Raw genomic sequence first — 19,721 nt, 5'->3', positions numbered from 1 at the left:
GTCACTTCAAAAGGTACAGTGACAACTCAAGTAAATAGAGAAACAACAAAACCCTCTTTCAGCACTTCTCCTCAGGAAACATCAGCATCTTCTCAAAACCAGCACACAGAGAACTCTCAGACAACCACAGAACCACAAATCAGCACCAACGCACCAGTGAGCACAACAACTCTTTTAACTTCACTCTTTGGAAGCATTCCTACTTCGGGTGTCCTTCAGGAGACATCTTCTTCAGGTGAGACTACCACTTCATTCCATTCTACTATTGGCTCAACACCTCTGCCAACATCAGAAATGATGACAGTCCTAACCTCAACAGACACCACTGTAAGAGAGGATAAGTCACACCGTATAACAACAACATCTACTTCAGTCACCTCAGAAGGTCCAGTGACAACTCAAGTAAATGGACAAACAACTGAACCCTCTTTCAGCACCTCTCCTCAGGAAACATCAGCATCTTCTCAGAACCAGCACACAGAGAACTCTCAGACAACTACAGAACCACAAACTACTATAAACAGACCAGTGAGCACATCAACTCCTGCATCTTTACCTGTTTCAAGCATTCCTACTTTGGTTGTTTCTAAGGAGACATCCATTTCAGGTAAGACTACCACTGTAGCCCATTCTAATACTGGCCACACACCTCTGCACACATCAGAAATGATGACAGTCCTAACCTCAACAGACACCACTGTCACAGAGGACAATTCACCCTCCGCAATGACAATCTCTACTTCAGTCACTTCAAAAGGTACAGTGACAACTCAAGTAAATAGAGAAACAACAAAACGCTCTTTCAGCACCTCTCCTCAGGAAACATCAGCATCTTCTCACAACCAACACACAGAGAACTCTCAGACATCCACAGAACCAAAAACCAGCATCAGTGCACCAGTGAGCAAACCACCTCTTACATCTTTACCCATAGGAAGCATTTCTCCTACGGACCTCGCTCAGGAGACATCTACTTCAGGTAAGGCTATGACTTTATCCCATTCTACTAATAGCCACACACCTCTGCAAACATCAGAAATGATGACAGTCCTAACCTCAACAGACACCACTCTAAGAGAGGACCAGTCAACCTCTCTGACATCTTATACTGCCCTCACCTCAGGAGGTCCAGTGACAACTCAAGTAAATGGACAAACAACTAAACCCTCTTTCAGCACCTCTCCTCAGGAAACATCAGCATCTTCTCAGAACCAGAACACAGAGAACTCTCAGAAAACTACAGAACCACAAACTACTGTAAACACACCAGTGAGCACATCAACTCCTACATCTTTACCCGTTGCAAGCATTCCTACTTTGGTTGTTTCTAAGGAGACATCCATTTCAGGTAAGACTACCACTGCATCCCATTCTACTGCTGGCCACACACCTCTGCACACATCAGAAATGATGACAGTTCTAACCTCAATAGACACCAATATAAGCAAGGACAATTCACGCCCTGTAATGACAACCTCTACTTCAGTCACCTCAGAAGGTCCAATGACAACACAAGTAAATGGACAATCAACTAAACCCTCTTTCAGCACCTCTCCTCAGGAAACAACAGCATCTTCTCAGAACCAGCACACAGAGAACTCTCAGACAACCACAGAACCACAAACCAGCATCAGTGCACCAGTGAGCAAACCACCTCATACATCTTCACCAATAGGAAGCATTTTTACTACGGATCTCCCTCAGGAGACATCTACTTCAGGTAAGGCTATGACTTTATCCCATTCTACTAATAGCCACACACCTCTGCAAACATCAGAAATGATGACAGTCCTAACCTCAACAGACACCACTCTAAGAGAGGACCAGTCAACCTCTGTGACATCTTATACTGCCCTCACCTCAGGAGGTCCAGTGACAACTCAAGTAAATGGACAAACAGCAGAACCCTCTTTCAGCACCTCTCCTCAGGAAACATCAGCATCTTCTCAGAACCAGCACACAAAGAACTCTCAGACAACTACAGAACCACAAACTACTATAAACACAGCAGTGAGCGCATCAACTCCTGCATCTTTACCTGTTTCAAGCATTCCTACTTTGGTTGTTTCTAAGGAGACATCCATTTCAGGTAAGACTACCACCGCAACCCATTCTAATACTGGCCACACACCTCTGCACACATCAGAAATGACGACAGTCCTAACCTCAACAGACACCACTGTAACAGAGGACAATTTACCCTCCACAATGACAATCTCTACTTCAGTTACTTCAAAAGGTACAGTGACAACTCAAGTAAATAGAGAAACAACAAAACCCTCTTTCAGCACCTCGCCTCAGGAAACATCAGCATCTTCTCAAAACCAGCACACAGAGAACTCTCAGACAACCACAGAACCACAAATCAGCACCAATGCACCAGTGAGCACAACAACTCTTTTAACTTCACTCTTTGGAAGCATTCCTACTTTGGGTGTCCTTCAGGAGACATCCTCTTCAGGCGAGACTACCACTTCATTCCATTCTACTATTGGCCCAACACCTCTGCCAACTTCAGAAATGATGACAGTCCTAACCTCAACAGACACCACTGTAAGAGAGGATAAGTCACACTCTATAACAACAACATCTACTTCAGTCACCTCAGAAGGTCCAGTGACAACTCAAGTAAATGGACAAACAACAGAACCCTCTATCAGCACCTCTCCTCAGGAAACATCAACATCTTCTCAGAACCAGCACACAGAGAACTCTCAGACAACTACAGAACCACAAACCAGCACCAACGCACCAGTGAGCACACCAACTCCTACATCTTTACCCGTTGCAAGCATTCCTACTTTGGTTGTGTCTAAGGAGACATCCATTTCAGGTAAGACTACCACTGCAGCCCATTCTACTACTGGCCACACACCTCTGCACACATCAGAAATGATGACAGTCATAACCTCAACAGGCACCACTGTAAGAAAGGACCAGTCAACCTCTGTGACATCTTATACTGCCCTCACCTCAGAAGGTCCAGTGACAACTCAAGTAAATGGACAAACAGCAGAACCCTCTTTCAGCACCTCTCCTCAGGAAACATCAGCATCTTCTCAGAACCAGCACACAGAGAACTCTCAGACAACTACAGAACCACAAACTACTATAAACACACCAGTGAGCACATCAACTCCTGCATCTTTACCTGTTTCAAGCATTCCTACTTTGGTTGTTCCTAAGGAGACATCCATTTCAGGTAAGACTACCACTGTAGCCCATTTTAATACTGGCCACACACCTCTGCACACATCAGAAATGATGACAGTCCTAACCTCAACAGACACCACTGTCACAGAGGACAATTCACCCTCCGCAATGACAATCTCTACTTCAGTCACTTCAAAAGGTACAGTGACAACTCAAGTAAATAGAGAAACAACAAAACGCTCGTTCAGCACTTCTCCTCAGGAAACATCAGCATCTTCTCAAAACCAGCACACAGAGAACTCTCAGACAACCACAGAACCACAAATCAGCACCAACGCACCAGTGAGCACAACAACTCTTTTAACTTCACTCTTTGGAAGCATTCCTACTTCGGGTGTCCTTCAGGAGACATCTTCTTCAGGCGAGACTACCACTTCATTCCATTCTACTATTGGCCCAACACCTCTGCCAACATCAGAAATGATGACAGTCCTAACCTCAACAGACACCACTGTAAGAGAGGATAAGTCACACCCTATAATGACAACATCTACTTCAGTCACCTCAGAAGGTCCAGTGACAACTCAAGTAAATGGACAAACAACTGAATCCTCTTTCAGCACCTCTCCTCAGGAAACATCAGCAACTTCTCAGAACCAGCACACAGAGAACTCTCAGACAACCACAGAACCAGAAACCAGCACCAACGCACCACTGAGCAAACCACCTCTTACAACTTTACCCATAGAAAGCATTTCTACTTCAGGTGTCCCTCAGAAGACATCTACTTCAGGTAAGGCTACAACTTTATCCCATTCTACTGCTGGCCACACTCCTCTGCAAACATCCGAAATGATGACAGTTCTAACCTCAACAGACACCACTGTAAGAGAAGACAATTCACACCCTGTAATGACAACCTCTACTTCAGTCACCTCAGAAGATCCAGTGACAACTCAAGTAAATGGACAAACAACTGAACCCTCTTTCAGCACCTCTCCTCAGAAAACATCAGCATCTTCTCACAACCAGCACACAGAGAACTCTCAGACAACCACAGAACCACAAACCAGCATCAGTGCACCAGTGAGCAAACCACCTCTTACATCTTTACCCATAGGAAACATTTCTCCTACGGACCTCGCTCAGGAGACATCTACTTCAGGTAAGGCTATGACTTTATCCCATTCTACTAATAGCCACACACCTCTGCAAACATCAGAAATGATGACAGTCCTAACCTCAACAGACACCACTCTAAGAGAGGACCAGTCAACCTCTGTGACATCTTATACTGCCCTCACCTCAGGAGGTCCAGTGACAACTCAAGTAAATGGACAAACAACTAAACCCTCTTTCAGCACCTCTCCTCAGGAAACATCAGCATCTTCTCAGAACCAGCACACAGAGAACTCTCAGACAACCACAGAACCAGAAACCAGCACCAACGCACCACTGAGCAAACCACCTCTTACATCTTTACCCATAGGAAGCATTTCTACTTCAGGTGTCCCTCAGAAGACATCTACTTCAGGTAAGGCTACAACTTTATCCCATTCTACTGCTGGCCACACTCCTCTGCAAACATCCGAAATGATGACAGTTCTAACCTCAACAGACACCACTGTAAGAGAAGACAATTCACACCCTGTAATGACAACATCTACTTCAGTCACCTCAGAAGATCCAGTGACAACTCAAGTAAATGGACAAACAACTGAACCCTCTTTCAGCACCTCTCCTCAGAAAACATCAGCATCTTCTCACAACCAGCACACAGAGAACTCTCAGACAACCACAGAACCACAAACCAGCATCAGTGCACCAGTGAGCAAACCACCTCTTACATCTTTACCCATAGGAAACATTTCTCCTACGGACCTCGCTCAGGAGACATCTACTTCAGGTAAGGCTATGACTTTATCCCATTCTACTAATAGCCACACACCTCTGCAAACATCAGAAATGATGACAGTCCTAACCTCAATAGACACCACTCTAAGAGAGGACCAGTCAACCTCTGTGACATCTTATACTGCCCTCACCTCAGGAGGTCCAGTGACAACTCAAGTAAATGGACAAACAACTAAACCCTCTTTCAGCACCTCTCCTCAGGAAACATCAGCATCTTCTCAGAACCAGCACACAGAGAACTCTCAGACAACCACAGAACCAGAAACCAGCACCAACGCACCAGTGAGCAAACCACCTCTTACATCTTTACCCATAGGAAGCATTTCTACTTCAGGTGTCCCTCAGGAGACATCTACTTCAGGTAAGGCTACAACTTTATCCCATTCTACTGCTGGCCACACTCTTCTGCAAACATCAGAAATGATGACAGTTCTAAGCTTAACAGACACCACTGTAAGAGAAGACAATTCACACCCTGTAATGACAACCTCTACTTCAGTCACCTCAGAAGATCCAGTGACAACTCAAGTAAATGGACAAACAACAGAACCCTCTTTCAGCACCTCTCCTCAGGAAACATCAGCATCTTCTCAGAACCAGAACACAGAGAACTCTCAGACAACTACAGAACCACAAACTACTATAAACACACCAGTGAGCACATCAACTCCTGCATCTTTACCCGTTTCAAGCATTCCTACTTTGGTTGTTCCTAAGGAGACATCCATTTCAGGTAAGACTACCACTGCAGCCCATTCTACTGCTGGCCACACACCTCTGCACACATCAGAAATGATGACAGTCCTAACCTCAGCAGACACCACTGTCACAGAGGACAATTCACCCTCTACAATGACAATCTCTACTTCAGTTACTTCAAAAGGTATAGTGACAACTCAAGTAAATAGAGAAACAACAAAACCCTCTTTCAGCACCTCTCCTCAGGAAACATCAGCATCTTCTCAGAACCAGCACACAGAGAACTCTCAGACAACCACGGAACCACAAATCAGCACCAACGCACCAGTGAGCACAACAACTCTTTTAACTTCACTCTTTGGAAGCATTCCTACTTCGGGTGTCCTTCAGGAGACATCCTCTTCAGGCGAGACTACCACTTCATTCCATTCTACTATTGGCCCAACACCTCTGCCAACATCAGAAATGATGACAGTCCTAACCTCAACAGACACCACTGTAAGAGAGGATAAGTCACACCCTGGAACAACAACCTCTATTTTAGTCACCTCAGAAGGTCCAGTGACAACTCAAATAAGTGGAGAAACAACTGAACCCTCTTTCAGCACCTCTCCTCAGGAAACATCAGCATCTTCTCAGAAGCAGCACACAGAGAACTCTCAGACAACCACTGAACCACTAACTAGTATAAATACAGCAGTGAGCACATCAACTCTTTTATCCTCACCCTTTGGAAGCATTTTTACTTCAGATGTCTCTGAGGAGACATCTACTTCAGGTAAGACTACCACTTGATTCTATTCTACTAATAGCCACACACATCTGAAAACATCAGAAATGATGACAGGAATAACCCCATAGACACCACATTAAGGTTGAGAGAGGACAAGTCACTCCTTGTAACTACAATGTCTTCTTTACTTATTTCAGCAGCTATAGTGACAACTCAAGTAAATGGACAAACATCACAACCCACATCCCAAACCTCTCCTCAAGAAACATCAGCATCTTCTCAGAACCATCATACAGAGAACTCTCAGACAACCACAGAACAAAAAACCAGCATCAGTGCACCAGTGAGCACACCGACTCCTGCATCTTTACCCATAGGAAGCATTTCTACTTCAGGTGTCCCTCAGGAGACATCTACTTCAGGTAAGGCTACAACTTTATCCCGTTCTACTGCTGGCCACACTCCTCTGCAAACATCAGAAATGATGACAGTCCTAACCTCAACAGACACCACTGTAAGAGAAGGCAATTCACACCCTGCAATGACAACTTCTTCTTCAGTCACCTCAGAAGGTCCAGTGACAACTCAAGTAAATGGACAAACAACTGAACCCTCTTTCAGCACCTCTCCTCAGGAAACATCAGCATCTTCTCAGAAGCAGCACACAGAGAACTCTTTGACAGCCACAGAACCACAAACTAGTATAAACGTACCAGTGAGCACATCAACTCTTTTAACTTCACCCTTTGCAAGCATTCCTACTTCGAATGTCCCTCTGGAGACATCCACTTCAGGTGAGACAACTACTTCATCCTATTCTACTGTCTACCAAACACTTTTCCCAACATCAGAAATTATAACAGTACTAACCTCAACAGACACCACATTAGGAATAAGAGAGGACAGGTCCTGGCTTGTCGACTCAGTGGTAAAGCTTCGGCTTGGAATGTGGAATTTTTGGGTTTGATTCCTCTTCCAGGCACACAGGAAAAGCACCCATCTGCTTCTCCTTCCTTCCCTTTCTTCTTTCTCTCTATCTCTTTATTCCCCACTTGTCGCCAGGGCTCCATTGGAGAAAATTTGTCCCTGGGTGCTGAGGATGGCTCCATGGCTTCTGCCTCAGACATGAGAATGGCTTTTCTTGCAACAGAGCAATGGCCCTGATGGGCAGAACATCACCCCTTAGTGAGTTTGCTGGGTGGATCTCGGTCAGGTGCATGCAGGAGTCTATCTCTCTGCCTCTCTGTTTCTCACTTCAGAAAATAAAAAATTTTTTTTAAATGAATAAGAGAGGACAGTCTGACCAGGTGGTGCAGTGGATAGAGTGTAAGATTGAGATGCCTAGGACCCAGGTTCAAAACCCTGAGGTCACCAGCTTGAGCATGCACTCATCCAGCGTGAGTGCGGGGTCACTGGCTTGAGTGTGGGATCATAGGCATGACCCCATGGTCACTGGGTTGATCCCAAAATTCGCTAGTTTGAAGCCCAAGATCACTGGCCTGAGCCCAAGGTCACTGGTTTGAGCAAGGGTCACTCACTTTGCTGTAGCCTCCCAATCAAGACACATGTGAGAAAGCAGTCGATGAACAACTAAGATGCCGCAATGCAGATGTTTCTCATCTCTCTCCCTTCCTGTCTGTCTGTCCGTGTCTGTTCCTCTCCCTGACTTTTTCTGTCTCTAAAAAAATAAAGAAAGAAAGAATAAGAGAGGGCGAGTCATCCTTCGTAACTACAACCTCTTCTCCACTTATTTCAGCAGCTGTCACTTCAGCAGCTGGACAAACAACAGAACCCTCTTTCAGCACCTCTCCTCAGAAAACATCAGCATCTTCTCAGAACCAGCACACAGTGAACACTGAGACAACCACAGAACCACAAACTAGCATCAACACACCAGTGAGCACATCAACTCTTGCATCTTCACCCATTGGAAGCATTTCTACTTTGGGTGTCCCTCAGGAGACATCCTCTTCAGGTAAGACTACCACTTCATCCCATTCTCCTACTGGCCACACACCTCTGCAAACATTAGAAATGATGACAGTCCTAACCTCAACAGAAGCCACTGTAAGAGAGGATAAGTCACCCTGGCCGGTTGGCTCAGCGGTAGAGCGTCGGCCTGGCGTGCGGGGGACCCGGGTTCGATTACCGGCCAGGGCACATAAGGAGAAGCGCCCATTTGCTTCTCCACCCCCCACTCCCCTCCTTCCTCTCTGTCTCTCTCTTCCCCTCCCGCAGCCAAGGCTCCATTGGAGCAAAGATGGCCTGGGCGCTGGGGATGGCTCCTTGGCCCCTGCCCCAGGCGCTAGAGTGGCTCTGGTCGCGGCAGAGTGACACCCAGGAGGGGCAGAGTATCGCCCCCTGGTGGGCAGAGCGTCGCCCCTGGTGGGCGTGCCGGGTGGATCCCGGTCTGGCGCATGCGGGAGTCTGTCTGACTGTCTCTCCCCATTTCCAGCTTCAGAAAAATACAAAAAAAAAAAGAGAGAGGATAAGTCATCCTCTGTAATGACAATATCTACTCCACTTACTTCGGGAGCTGTAGTGACAACTCAAGTGAATGGATAAAAAACAGAACTTCATTCCAACACCTCTCCTCAGGAAACGTCAGTATCTTCTCAGAAGCACCAGCAGAGAACCCTGAAAACACCAAAGAACCACAAATTAGTATCGTCACACCAGTGAGCATATCAACTCCTTCATCTTTACACATTGGAAGCATTTTTACTTCGTGTGACTCTCAGGAGATTTTCATTTCAGGTGAAACTATCGTTTCATCATATTCTGCTGTAGGCCACACACCTTTCACCACATCAGAAATGATGACAATACTAACCTCAACAGACACCACTTTAAGAATAAGAGAAGAAAAGTCTCCCTCTGTAATGACAACTTCAACTCCACTCACCTCAGCAGCTATGGTGACAACTCAAGTAAGTGGGCAAAAAGAAAACCCAGTACCCTTTTTCAGCACCTCTCCTCAGGAAACTTCAGCATCTTCTGAGACCTGCCACACCGAAAGCCCAGAAGCCGCTGAGGACCCAGAAACTATCATCATTATAGCAGTGAGCACTTCAACTCTTTCCCTGTCACCAAGTGAAAGTTCTGTGTATGGGAGCATTTCGCTGGCAACATTTTTTTTTAGGTGAAACAACCACTTCATCTTCTTTCACTGTCAGCAACACACCTTTGTCAACATCAGAAATATTGACACAACCAGCCTCAGAACATACTTCTGTGGATAACACCTGGAAGACATCACTGTCTGCCTCTAGAAGTTTTTCCCCATTTACATCTAAAGTTTCTACAACCTGAGAGTCTGGGGTACCAGCAGCATCACTCCCTATCAGTTCTTCAGCTCCACATTTATCTATAGTTTTTCACACCCACCAGAGCAAAGGCACAGAGACCACAGGATGGCCTTATGCCATCAGCTTTTCTCATGAAACGTTCACTCCAGGTGAAACAACATTCACTTCTTCTTCCTTTAGTGATAGCCACAGAACTCAGTCACAAAAAGAACAGTTTTTAACACCAATAACTGCCACTATGCTGGCCCCTGAAAACACATTTATTTACACAGCTAGAACCATTATTTGGGTTACCTCTAAACTCTTAACTGTATTGGCCCTGGCCGGTTGGCTCAGTGGTAGAGCATCGGCCTGGCGTGCAGAAGTCCCGGGTTCGATTCCTGGCCAGGGCACACAGGAGAAGCGCCCATCTGCTTCTCCACCCCTCCCCCTCTTTTTCCTCTCTGTCTCTCTCTTCCCCTCCCGCAGCCGAAGCTCCATTGGAGCAAAGATGGCCCGGGCGCTGGGGATGGCTCCTCGGCCTCTGCCCCAGGCACTAGAGTGGCTCTGGTCACAACAGAGCGACCCCCGGAGGGGCAGAGCATCGCCCCCTGGTGGGCAAAGCGTTGCCCCCTGGTGGGCGTGCCGGGTGGATCCCGGTCAGGCGCATGCGGGAGTCTGTCTGACTGTCTATCCCTGTTTCCAGCTTCAGAAAAATACAAAAAAAAAAAAAAAAGAAACTCTTAACTGTAGGTGAACAGGGAGAGCCAATCACATACATGAGCACATCTCCTCAGGAGACAACACTGGCATTTCCCCAGACTCATTGGTCACAAGTCTCAAGGACCACTGGAGATACTCATGTCAGCAGCACTAGCTCCAGTGTGACTGAAACTATCAAAACAGGCACATCTGAATCTCCTTCACCCATACTAAGTGAATATACCTCTCCACAAACTGTAACAGTAAGCCCAAGGCAGTTAACACCACTGTCTACCACCGTCTCCCCTCAAGAATCATCAGTTATTACCCAGATAGATCCCACTGAAAGCACACAGACCACACAAGAATCACACACCATGAGTTTAGTCTCCCCCATGACAAACACATTCAAGACAATCACATCTGCAATTTCTTCATTCAAACCAATTGGATACACAGTCTCAGAACGTGTTCCTCAGGTCCACAGGTGAAGTGACAACACTCACGTCAGCACCATCCGGGACAGCCACACAACTCAAGTCACTGCTACTGCCACAGAACAGTGGACAGAACCAACCAGCCCTGCCACCACCCTGGGAACCTCAGGAGGCACATCATTTTTCATGAAAAGCACCATTCCTCTGGCCACCTCTATAAGTGTAGGGGGACAGTCAATATCTCCTGTTACCTTGCCTGATACAACATCAGCCATTTTCCAAACCCATCAGGCTCAAGGCACAGTAACAACTGGAGAACCACACACCAGCACACTGGCTTGTTTGGTGATGGAAACCACCTTGGGGGAGGCACCACCTCAGTGAGCACAGCTGCAGCCTCTTCATCCACAGCAAGCACAACCGCAGGAGGTGCTGTCCCAGAAATATCCACCTCAGACAAGATTAAGAGTTTCTCACCAACTCTCTCCAGGGAAAATCACACAACTCAGTCCACAACTGAATTGTCCACTGCAGCCAGTCATGACACTCCAGGAACCATGGGAATCATGTCCGTTATTGTCCCCAGCACCATTCCAACCATCACCTCTGAGGTCTCAGCAGCAGGGAGACTGACAAGGCAGCAGCCATCCTTAACTTCTGCCAGCACCTCTTCTCAGGAAACACCAGCTATTTCCCAGGTAGCTCAGACTCTAAGTACAGGAACCACCAGAGGGTCTGAAGCTGTCAGCTCAGGCTCCCAGGTGACTAACGGCTTCTCAACAGTCACATCTTCATTCACACCAAGTGTGTACACATCTCCACACACTGTTGCCCACGCTCTGTCACCTTCAGGCATCAGTATAACATTAACCTCAAGCCCAGTCAGAGACAGCCACAGGACCCAAACAGCAATGCCCACCTTGTCATCAGGGCCAACTGAAGGGCCAACTACAGTTGGTTCTACCACCCTGAGTGATGCAGCCTCTTATTTCACTACTTTGTCACAAGTGGAGAAGTTCTGACATTGACCTCAAGCCCAGTCATCCATGAAAACATGACTGCAGTGGCCATTCCCACTGTGGGTTATGGCGGTAACTCCTTGATGAATACCACGCAAGTCCCAACTTCCTCGGTGAGCAAGCCAAGCACACCCACCACTGAGCATCCTGCAACTGTTCACCTGGCAGCCTCCACTACCAACCCTACTACAAGACCAACACATACGAGTTCGACAGATAATCCTAACAGCGTAGCTGGGTCCACACTGACTCTGTCATTTCCATCTACAACCTACCCTTTGATCAAGACCACTCCTGATACTTCAGCATCTGAGTATTCTAAGGGTACATTGTTTACAGTGTACTACAGCCATTGATGGACTAGGACTCTACTTCTCTGACTCTACTTCCCCTGGTAATGTTAACCAACCTCAGATCATACCGAGTTTCTATACTTCAACCTGTAATTCTTCATTCTCTCAATCAGCCCCTGGCCCTGCAGTCACCTGGAGCTCCACCACCACAGTCACAGGCCATCCCACACTTCTGTCTGGAGCTAGCACTTTCCCACCATCCACAGCATCCTTAAGCTCCACTGTGAAGACTCAGACCTCAGGTAGGCGGGGACTCCGGTGTCTCGGTCTCTTACAGTGGCCCATTGGCTCAATTTGGCCTAGTGCTTCAGAGTTGATGGTCAGTAAACATTACCAGGCTAGAATTTAGGTCAGGTCCACAAACGGATGAAGTGAATGGAGGTGTGGTGGGTGACAGGGTTACCATCCTCTCTGCCTCAGCAGACAATTGCTTACCTGCAGAGAATGGTTTGGGAATGACCAGAAGACAGACAAGAGGGTTTCTAGTCATCTCTTACAACTCCTAAAGTCTGTGGCTGGTTTTGACTCTGCTATTTTCTGACTGTAAGACCCACTCCAGTCTTCTCTCCCCTCATCCAGGAGCAATTACAACCTCACTGAGGACAGATAGCGACAGAAGCATAGCAACATCACTACCCTCAACAACTTCCCAGACCCTTACAACCTCAACTGCCAGTACGTCCACAGGCACACGCTCAACGGCTACCCTAGTCCCCACCAAGCCCATGACAGGTAAGTGATGCCATCGAGCTGGGACCTTTCCACCCTTGGATGAAGAGGACTGAGCTAGATGTGAAGTTAGTAATTGTGTCAGCTGGATTGGATCTACCAACGAGGGCCCTTGTAGTTAGTTCTGTGGATATCTTCGATGCCCTTTCTGGACCATGGAAAGTCGAGCTGCTCCCCATATCTCCTTTATAGGGTGATGTAACTGAATGCTCTCAGCCTGTTTGCTCACAGCCTCTGTTCTTTCATGTCAGAAGGGCCCCACAAGGGACAATGAGATGGCACCAGAGTTGGGTACTGAAGGCTGGCTCTGTACATGGCACTGGGGTAGGAGGTGGAGATAAGGAAATGATCAAGGTGCTGTGATCAATCTGCTGCCGGAGGAGGTGCAATTAGAGAAATAAGCCCAGGGTATTAGGCACACACAATGAAAGTCCCTGAAGGGATATGGGGGTGGGTTCAAGGTGAGGAGGAGGCTTCTTAGAAAGAATTAATAGGAGCTGGAGAGAAGAAACACCCTAAGTCAGCAGGAAGGCCTGAACAGCTGGACTAAAGGTATAAATGTGAAAAGTAGTCCCAGTATAGGATGGGGAGACCCCCAAAGCATTCGGGGTTGCTGGAAGGAAGGTGAGGAGTGTTGAGAAGAAAGACTATGATATAAGGGAATCTTCTGGGTAATGGGAACCAGGGTGGATGTGGCTAGATTTGCATTTGTGAATGGTGCTATGGTGGCTGGGGTGGAGGATGAATTACAGGAAGCCAGGAGAGCAGTGTAGAGACTGCTGTGGATTCCAGGCAAGATCAGTTGTGGGTGAGTATGGGAAGAAGGAGACCCATTTGAGAAATGTTTAGGACAGTTTCTCAAACTGCCCAAAGACCTCCAGGGGCTCCTGGAAAAATTCTAAGGGAGTCTTCAAGTTTACCTAGAGAAATAGTATTTTAGGAAATGTCTCATTCTATAAAATGGTCTTTCAATTACTCATCTTCACTGCATTGGAGGAGTTTCGTCTTTTTACCCTTAAAAGAACTATGAGTGCCATAACAGATGCAGAATAATTTGTTGGTATTTTGACAGCAGAAAATTTCCCCATATTTTCTAAACTGGGGAAGAACGACAGTATCAGTTTAAAGGGTAAAATGAGGAGAAGGGTTAAATACAGGTGGAAAGGGGGAGAGAGGAGGAGTTGACGGCTCCCAGTGAGGGGAACAGAGAATAAGGGCAGAGGGGCAGCTGGGGAAACTTCCTGGGCATGCGTCACTGGACTTCCCACTCTTCTGTGCTCTGGCCCAGGCGTTTCCCTCTTCCCCTACGGGTCACGTGTTGGAGACTGGGAGTTTGTCAGGAGGCATGTGGACTTCACCTCGCCGCTCTTCAAGCCCCAGATTGGCTTCCTTTTCGGCTCTTCTCTCCGAGATTTCCTCTATGTGAGTTCCTGGCTGTAGCCCAAAGGGCAAGACCTGTGCATCTGGTGTTTCCCACCCTGCTTCCCTCTCCAGGGCTCCAAGATGGCCCTGTGACTGTGACTGTGAACCTGATAGAAAGGAAGAAAGAATGAAAGCAGCACTTGTTAGGCACCTACTGTATCCCTGCCTTTCTCAGTTTGCATTCACAATCTCTAATGTCAGACAGAGCATTAGCCCCGGAAGGCAAGGAGCTAGGCGAGGCTCACCTACCCGCATGAACAAATGTGCTTTTACCTCAGGAAGGAGATCCCGCGGCCCAGTTAGCTCTCTACTGTTTTTACAGGGCCCTTTTATGAACAGGAAGCTCTACTTGGGAAACAACTGTTTGATGCCATTCACATTTTCTGTAATTATTTCCTGAAACTCCCGTGTCCTGAATGACAGTCATGGTCCCTGTAGCTCTCAGTGAGGGAGGCTGAGTCAGGACACATTATGAAAGTGAGACACAGTGGTAGGGTAAGGGTTTCAGTCCTTTTAGCCCGTTCAGATATGGCACCAACTTCAGGGTGGGGCCGAGTGGATATACCCAGAGAGGTCTGCTCTGGGACAGGCTGGTCTACTGCTGAAGCAGGGCGAGCCCTACCAACTTAGGAAGAATTCAGACCAGAGGAGCGTCCTGTGGGTGAACAGTGTCCGTGTGAGAATTAAGTAAAAGGGTCTCTCCCAGCAGGCAGGTGGGGGGTGACTTGGCCTTCCAGAGGTTGTTGGCACCTCTAAAGTTCTACCCAGAGAGGCCCTTGGGTGTCACGTTTCTGAGGAGCTGTCCCACAGTTGTTCCGCTGCCCTCCCTGAATGCTAACAGGAAGAACGTTTGTGCTCAGTTCACAGATAACGGTCAGATCGTTTTCCCGGAGTCAGAATATCAGACTTTCTCCTACCCCAACCCTCCACGGGGAGGCTTCACAGGCGGGGACTATCCTGCCGTGGTGGCTCCGTTCTGGGACAATGCTGATTTCTCTAGCCGCCGGGGAACCATATTTTACCAGGTGGGTCTTTCCAAGTCTGGCATCCAGGACCCCCTAGAAGCCAGCAAGGGGCGACAAAGTGCTGTGTGGAGGGCGGTGCATGTGCTATTGCTGTCAAGCCTGGGCTCAGTATGAGCAGGGATTGGTGCTTACATATGGGGATGGGGAGGAAGCAGATTAGGACTACTACACAAACTCAGGAATACCCTGACACAACCATGAGAATACCTGCAGGTGACAAGAGTGGGCCTGGCAATCAGAGTTTTAGTTTAGAATAAGGTTTTAGAGGCTCTTTCCTAATAAGCCTGAGCCAAGCAGGGCCCCTGTGTGTGCTCCTGGATTGAGTTAATAGTTCTAATTAGTGGGAGTGTGTAATGAAAGCTCCTGCAGGTGAGTGTGGACAGTGCCCCTGCCATGTACAGGCATTGTAGAAGGTCCAAAGATGGAGAAACACATACCTGTCCTCAAGGACCCATCAGGTGGACATAAAGAGGCACAGTGGGCACAGGTGGCTATGCTGTGCAAGCCAGCTGGTGCTAAGAAATGCATGAGTTCAAGCCCAGATGACTTGGATTTCTGGGCTTTGACTCTCCACTCCACACACCCCAGGCTTCCCTGCCACCGAGTCTGAACTGAGGTCCAAGGAGCTCACTGAAAATGGGGGTCTGGGCGGGGGAAGGATGTCAGACACAGGTAGACTAAAGTGATCAGGACCACCATGCAGAAAGTGGGGCTCCCTCGGTAGGGGTGTTGAGCTGGGACCTCACTTCCTTGTCCTTGTTTGCCTTCCTTTCCCAGGAGTATGAGACACTCTACGATGACTACAAACCAGCTGTAGTCCAGCAGGCGGAGTCTTGGATTGAAAAGTTTACAAACACCTGGAACTACAAAGCCAGGTGGACCCTAAAGGTCACATGGGTCAACGCCCCTGCCTATCCTGCCCAGCGGAACTTCAGGGTGAGTGGATCAATGAACATCTCCTTGTGAACCATCTAGAAGTCAGACATCGTAGAATCCTAGGCAGGAGCCAAGTTTCCACAACGCTTTCTGACTCAAGGACAGGTTGCTGATCACAGCGCTCTGCTGCCCACCCCAATGCTGAACACTTTCTGCGCACCAGGCTACCGCGACCCTTTCCTTTCATGACCTCAGCAGCCCGGAGCCCTGGGTGTTACATTAGTAGGTTCAAATTTAGGAAATGGAATGTTTGTAAATCAAAATGGCTGGCTGTTGGCAATTTTATACGGTTTAACCTGATAATATCTACATTTTAGAAATGAGGAAGATGATGGTTAGAGAGGTTAAGCAACTTGCTCAAGGTCACTCAGATAGCAAATGACAAAGCCAGGTCTGGAACTGAGGTTTTTCTGACTTCAGTTTCTGGTTCCCAACTGTAACTCCTTCCAGTGGAGAGGGACACACCACAAAATCGCCCCAGTTTTTCTCTCTGAGGACTCACAGCTCTTACAGTCACAAGTTCTCCTTTGTGTCTGGCCTAAAGTCATTCATCTCTTCATTGGTTCAACAAGTTCATTGATTACCTATTTAGTACAAGCACAGTATTTAGTGTTTGCCTTCAGAGAACCTCCAGTCTCACCTGCTATGGTCCTTCCACTACTCAGTTTGAGGAGACATTTGGACAATGTCCTTAAATATCCCGGGCCTCTCTCAGCTCTCTGGTGTCTTGGCAAATCTCTGAGGTTCCTGATTCTTTCTTATACAAATACTGATCGACTTATGACCTATGCAACTTACAACCATTCAACTTCACAACCATAATCGCTAGCCACGACTGCTCCGCGTCTGGCAGCGCAAGCATTGCCCAGCTGGGCCTACGACAGTGCGGAGCAGTTGCCCAGCCGCACCATTTCAACTGTTATCCCAGACTCGGTACAGCAATTTGTGTTTTGTGTCTTGGATATTTTTCATCAAACCCCTCCCAAGATGTCTACCAAGAGGAAATTGTCTTTGCAAATATTAAACCAGTTGTACTGGTAATGCAGTGTTTTACTTAAACCTGACGAATGTAAAAATAAGAAACAAAATGGTGTAGAGATGATACAAATGGCATAAAATGAACAAAGAAATTATGATATATAACAACAATGAAAGAAAATTATGATACAATATGACTTAAAGATTTTTATAACATCATTTCACAGTACTGTACATATAACCTACTCAACTTACGACCAAATCGTGTTACGACCAGTCTGTCAGAACCAATCGTGGTCATAAGTCGAGCACTAGCTGTACTGTTTTCCAACTGGTCTCTAACCCAAAGCCTTCTATTGCCCTTCTCTGGAAAGAAGTCACAAAGAAGGCACATCCACCATGCTAGGTGTTTTAACACCAAGAGTGAAAAGTAGCCTGCGTACTTCCGAACTTGTCAGCATTTGAAGCCCATGCCTTTCTGAGTGGGCCAGGAAAAGATCTGTGTGTCAAGGCAGGGGTGTGGGATGAATGATGGGACATTAGGAAGGACTCTCCAGCTCTCTCACAGGCATCTCCATGTTTGTCTCCAACCAACCCCCAGACCAACACCTACCAGGCCATCCTCTCCACAGACGGGAGCAGATCCTTCACCCTGTTTCTCTACCAAAGTGGTGGGATGCAGTGGGATGTGAGCCAGCACCTAGACAACGAGGTGCTCATGGGCTTCTCCAGGTAGGAGGGGAACGGGCTGCCAGCACTGAGCAGACAGAAGGAAGCAGGGCAGAGCGGTGTTGTTGCTGCACACACACTCCTGTACCCCGTGACCAGGCGGAAGCCTCCTTGTTAGTGCTTCTGACTCACACTGGTGCCAGTTCCCATGAATAGGCTATATCCTATTTCTTACTGTTTCACATTAAAAGATCCCTATTCACTGCCATTCTCTTTCCTCCCCAAGAACATTTGCAATGTAATAATTCCCAGAGCTTTGACTTCTCTGATTTCCATTGACATTAACTGACCTCTTTTGATTTTTTCAATATCATAATAATAGTGGCCAATATTTATTATACTAAGTACTTAACATGCATTATTTCATTTAATTACAATAATCCTATGAAGGAGATACTGTTTATTACTTATTCTACAGAGAAGAAAACTAAGGTACAAATAGATAACTAATTGCCCAGAGTCACAGAGCTGGGAAGTGGCAAAGAAAAAATCTTTTTTTTTTTTTTTTGACAGAGACAGACAGATAGGAAGGGAGAGAGATGAGAAGCCTCAATTCTTCGTTGCGGCACCTTAGTTGTTCATTGATTGCTTTTATGTGCCTTGACCGGGGGAGGGGGAGCTACAGTAGAATAAGTGACCCCTTTCTCAAGCTAGTGACCTAGAGCTCAAGCCAGCGAAAATGGGGCCATGTCTTTGATCCCACACTCAAGCCAGCAACCCGGCATTCAAACTGGTGAGCCCACACTCAAGCTGGAGACCTGGGGGTTTCGTACCTGGGTCTTCTGCATCCCAGTCTGACACTCTATCCACTGCGCCACCGCCTGGTCAGGCTCACTCTTTCTTTCTTTCTTTCTTTCTTTCTTTCTTTCTTTCTTTCTTTCTTTCTTTCTTTCTTTCTTTCTTTCTTTCTTTCTTTCTTTTTTTTCAAAGCAAGAATTTGAACTCAGACATCTGAGGCTGAAATCTGCCTTCCTGACTTCTGATGCCCCTGGGCTGAGAATGAACCCCTCACCCAGGACCACCAACAGCTTGTGTGGGGTCACTGGGAAAGACAGGGAGCAGAGGGATGAGGCTGCAAAGGGGGGCATGGGCTCCTGTGTGTGATGGTGGCTCAGTCTCTGACACCACAATTCCCCACCGTGATGTTTCCTGGTGCTGGCTGTGAAGGTCACATGTAATTTGTTACTGGTAATTGCTCAAATGGTTTTCATTGCTCCGGTGTTCAGGATTGCCTTTATAATCACACCTCTTTCACTTGCTTGTTAATGTGCTGTGAAGGAGAAAGGAGTGGAAATCACCTAATCACCTAGATATTTCACACCATCCTGAGTGTGCCTGCCCCCTGGAAGTTGTCATGCCTGTGTACATCACCCATCCTGTGACAGAGAGGAGAATATATCAGTCACTGCTCTGAGGCACACACCCAGAGTGCGCGGCAGGATCCGTTCCAGGATTTTCTCCTTCCTGGAGCAGCCTTGGGACCCCACCACGGGTGGGGGGGCACCTGTTGCATCTGGTCCTCACTCAGTTCTGAGGGATTTACAAATATCACCACTTTTCATCCTCACAATACTGTGAGGTAGATGCTACTATAATCTCTTTACA

The 19,721-nt window shown here is 47.2% G+C and overlaps 1 protein-coding gene across 1 annotated transcript in view; it reads left to right on the top strand.

Moving 5' to 3' along the window:
• Window positions 1–557: 557 nt before the first annotated feature.
• MUC4 (mucin 4, cell surface associated) overlaps window positions 558–19,721 on the top strand; it is a 41,069-nt gene continuing 21,905 nt past the window's right edge. Inside the window, exons 1-11 of the mRNA XM_066346856.1 lie at window positions 558–757; window positions 1,127–1,720; window positions 6,697–6,921; window positions 7,060–7,293; window positions 8,256–8,474; window positions 12,411–12,539; window positions 12,877–13,029; window positions 14,315–14,448; window positions 15,309–15,473; window positions 16,251–16,409; window positions 17,989–18,119. Coding sequence (XP_066202953.1) covers window positions 667–757; window positions 1,127–1,720; window positions 6,697–6,921; window positions 7,060–7,293; window positions 8,256–8,474; window positions 12,411–12,539; window positions 12,877–13,029; window positions 14,315–14,448; window positions 15,309–15,473; window positions 16,251–16,409; window positions 17,989–18,119 — 2,234 coding nt within the window. The 5' untranslated portion in view covers window positions 558–666. The remainder of the gene's footprint in view (window positions 758–1,126; window positions 1,721–6,696; window positions 6,922–7,059; window positions 7,294–8,255; window positions 8,475–12,410; window positions 12,540–12,876; window positions 13,030–14,314; window positions 14,449–15,308; window positions 15,474–16,250; window positions 16,410–17,988; window positions 18,120–19,721) is intronic.

This window comes from Saccopteryx leptura, chromosome 8 (assembly GCF_036850995.1).
Source record: "Saccopteryx leptura isolate mSacLep1 chromosome 8, mSacLep1_pri_phased_curated, whole genome shotgun sequence".
Taxonomy (NCBI): domain Eukaryota; kingdom Metazoa; phylum Chordata; class Mammalia; order Chiroptera; family Emballonuridae; genus Saccopteryx; species Saccopteryx leptura.
This window is presented reverse-complemented; position numbering and strand designations above follow the sequence as displayed.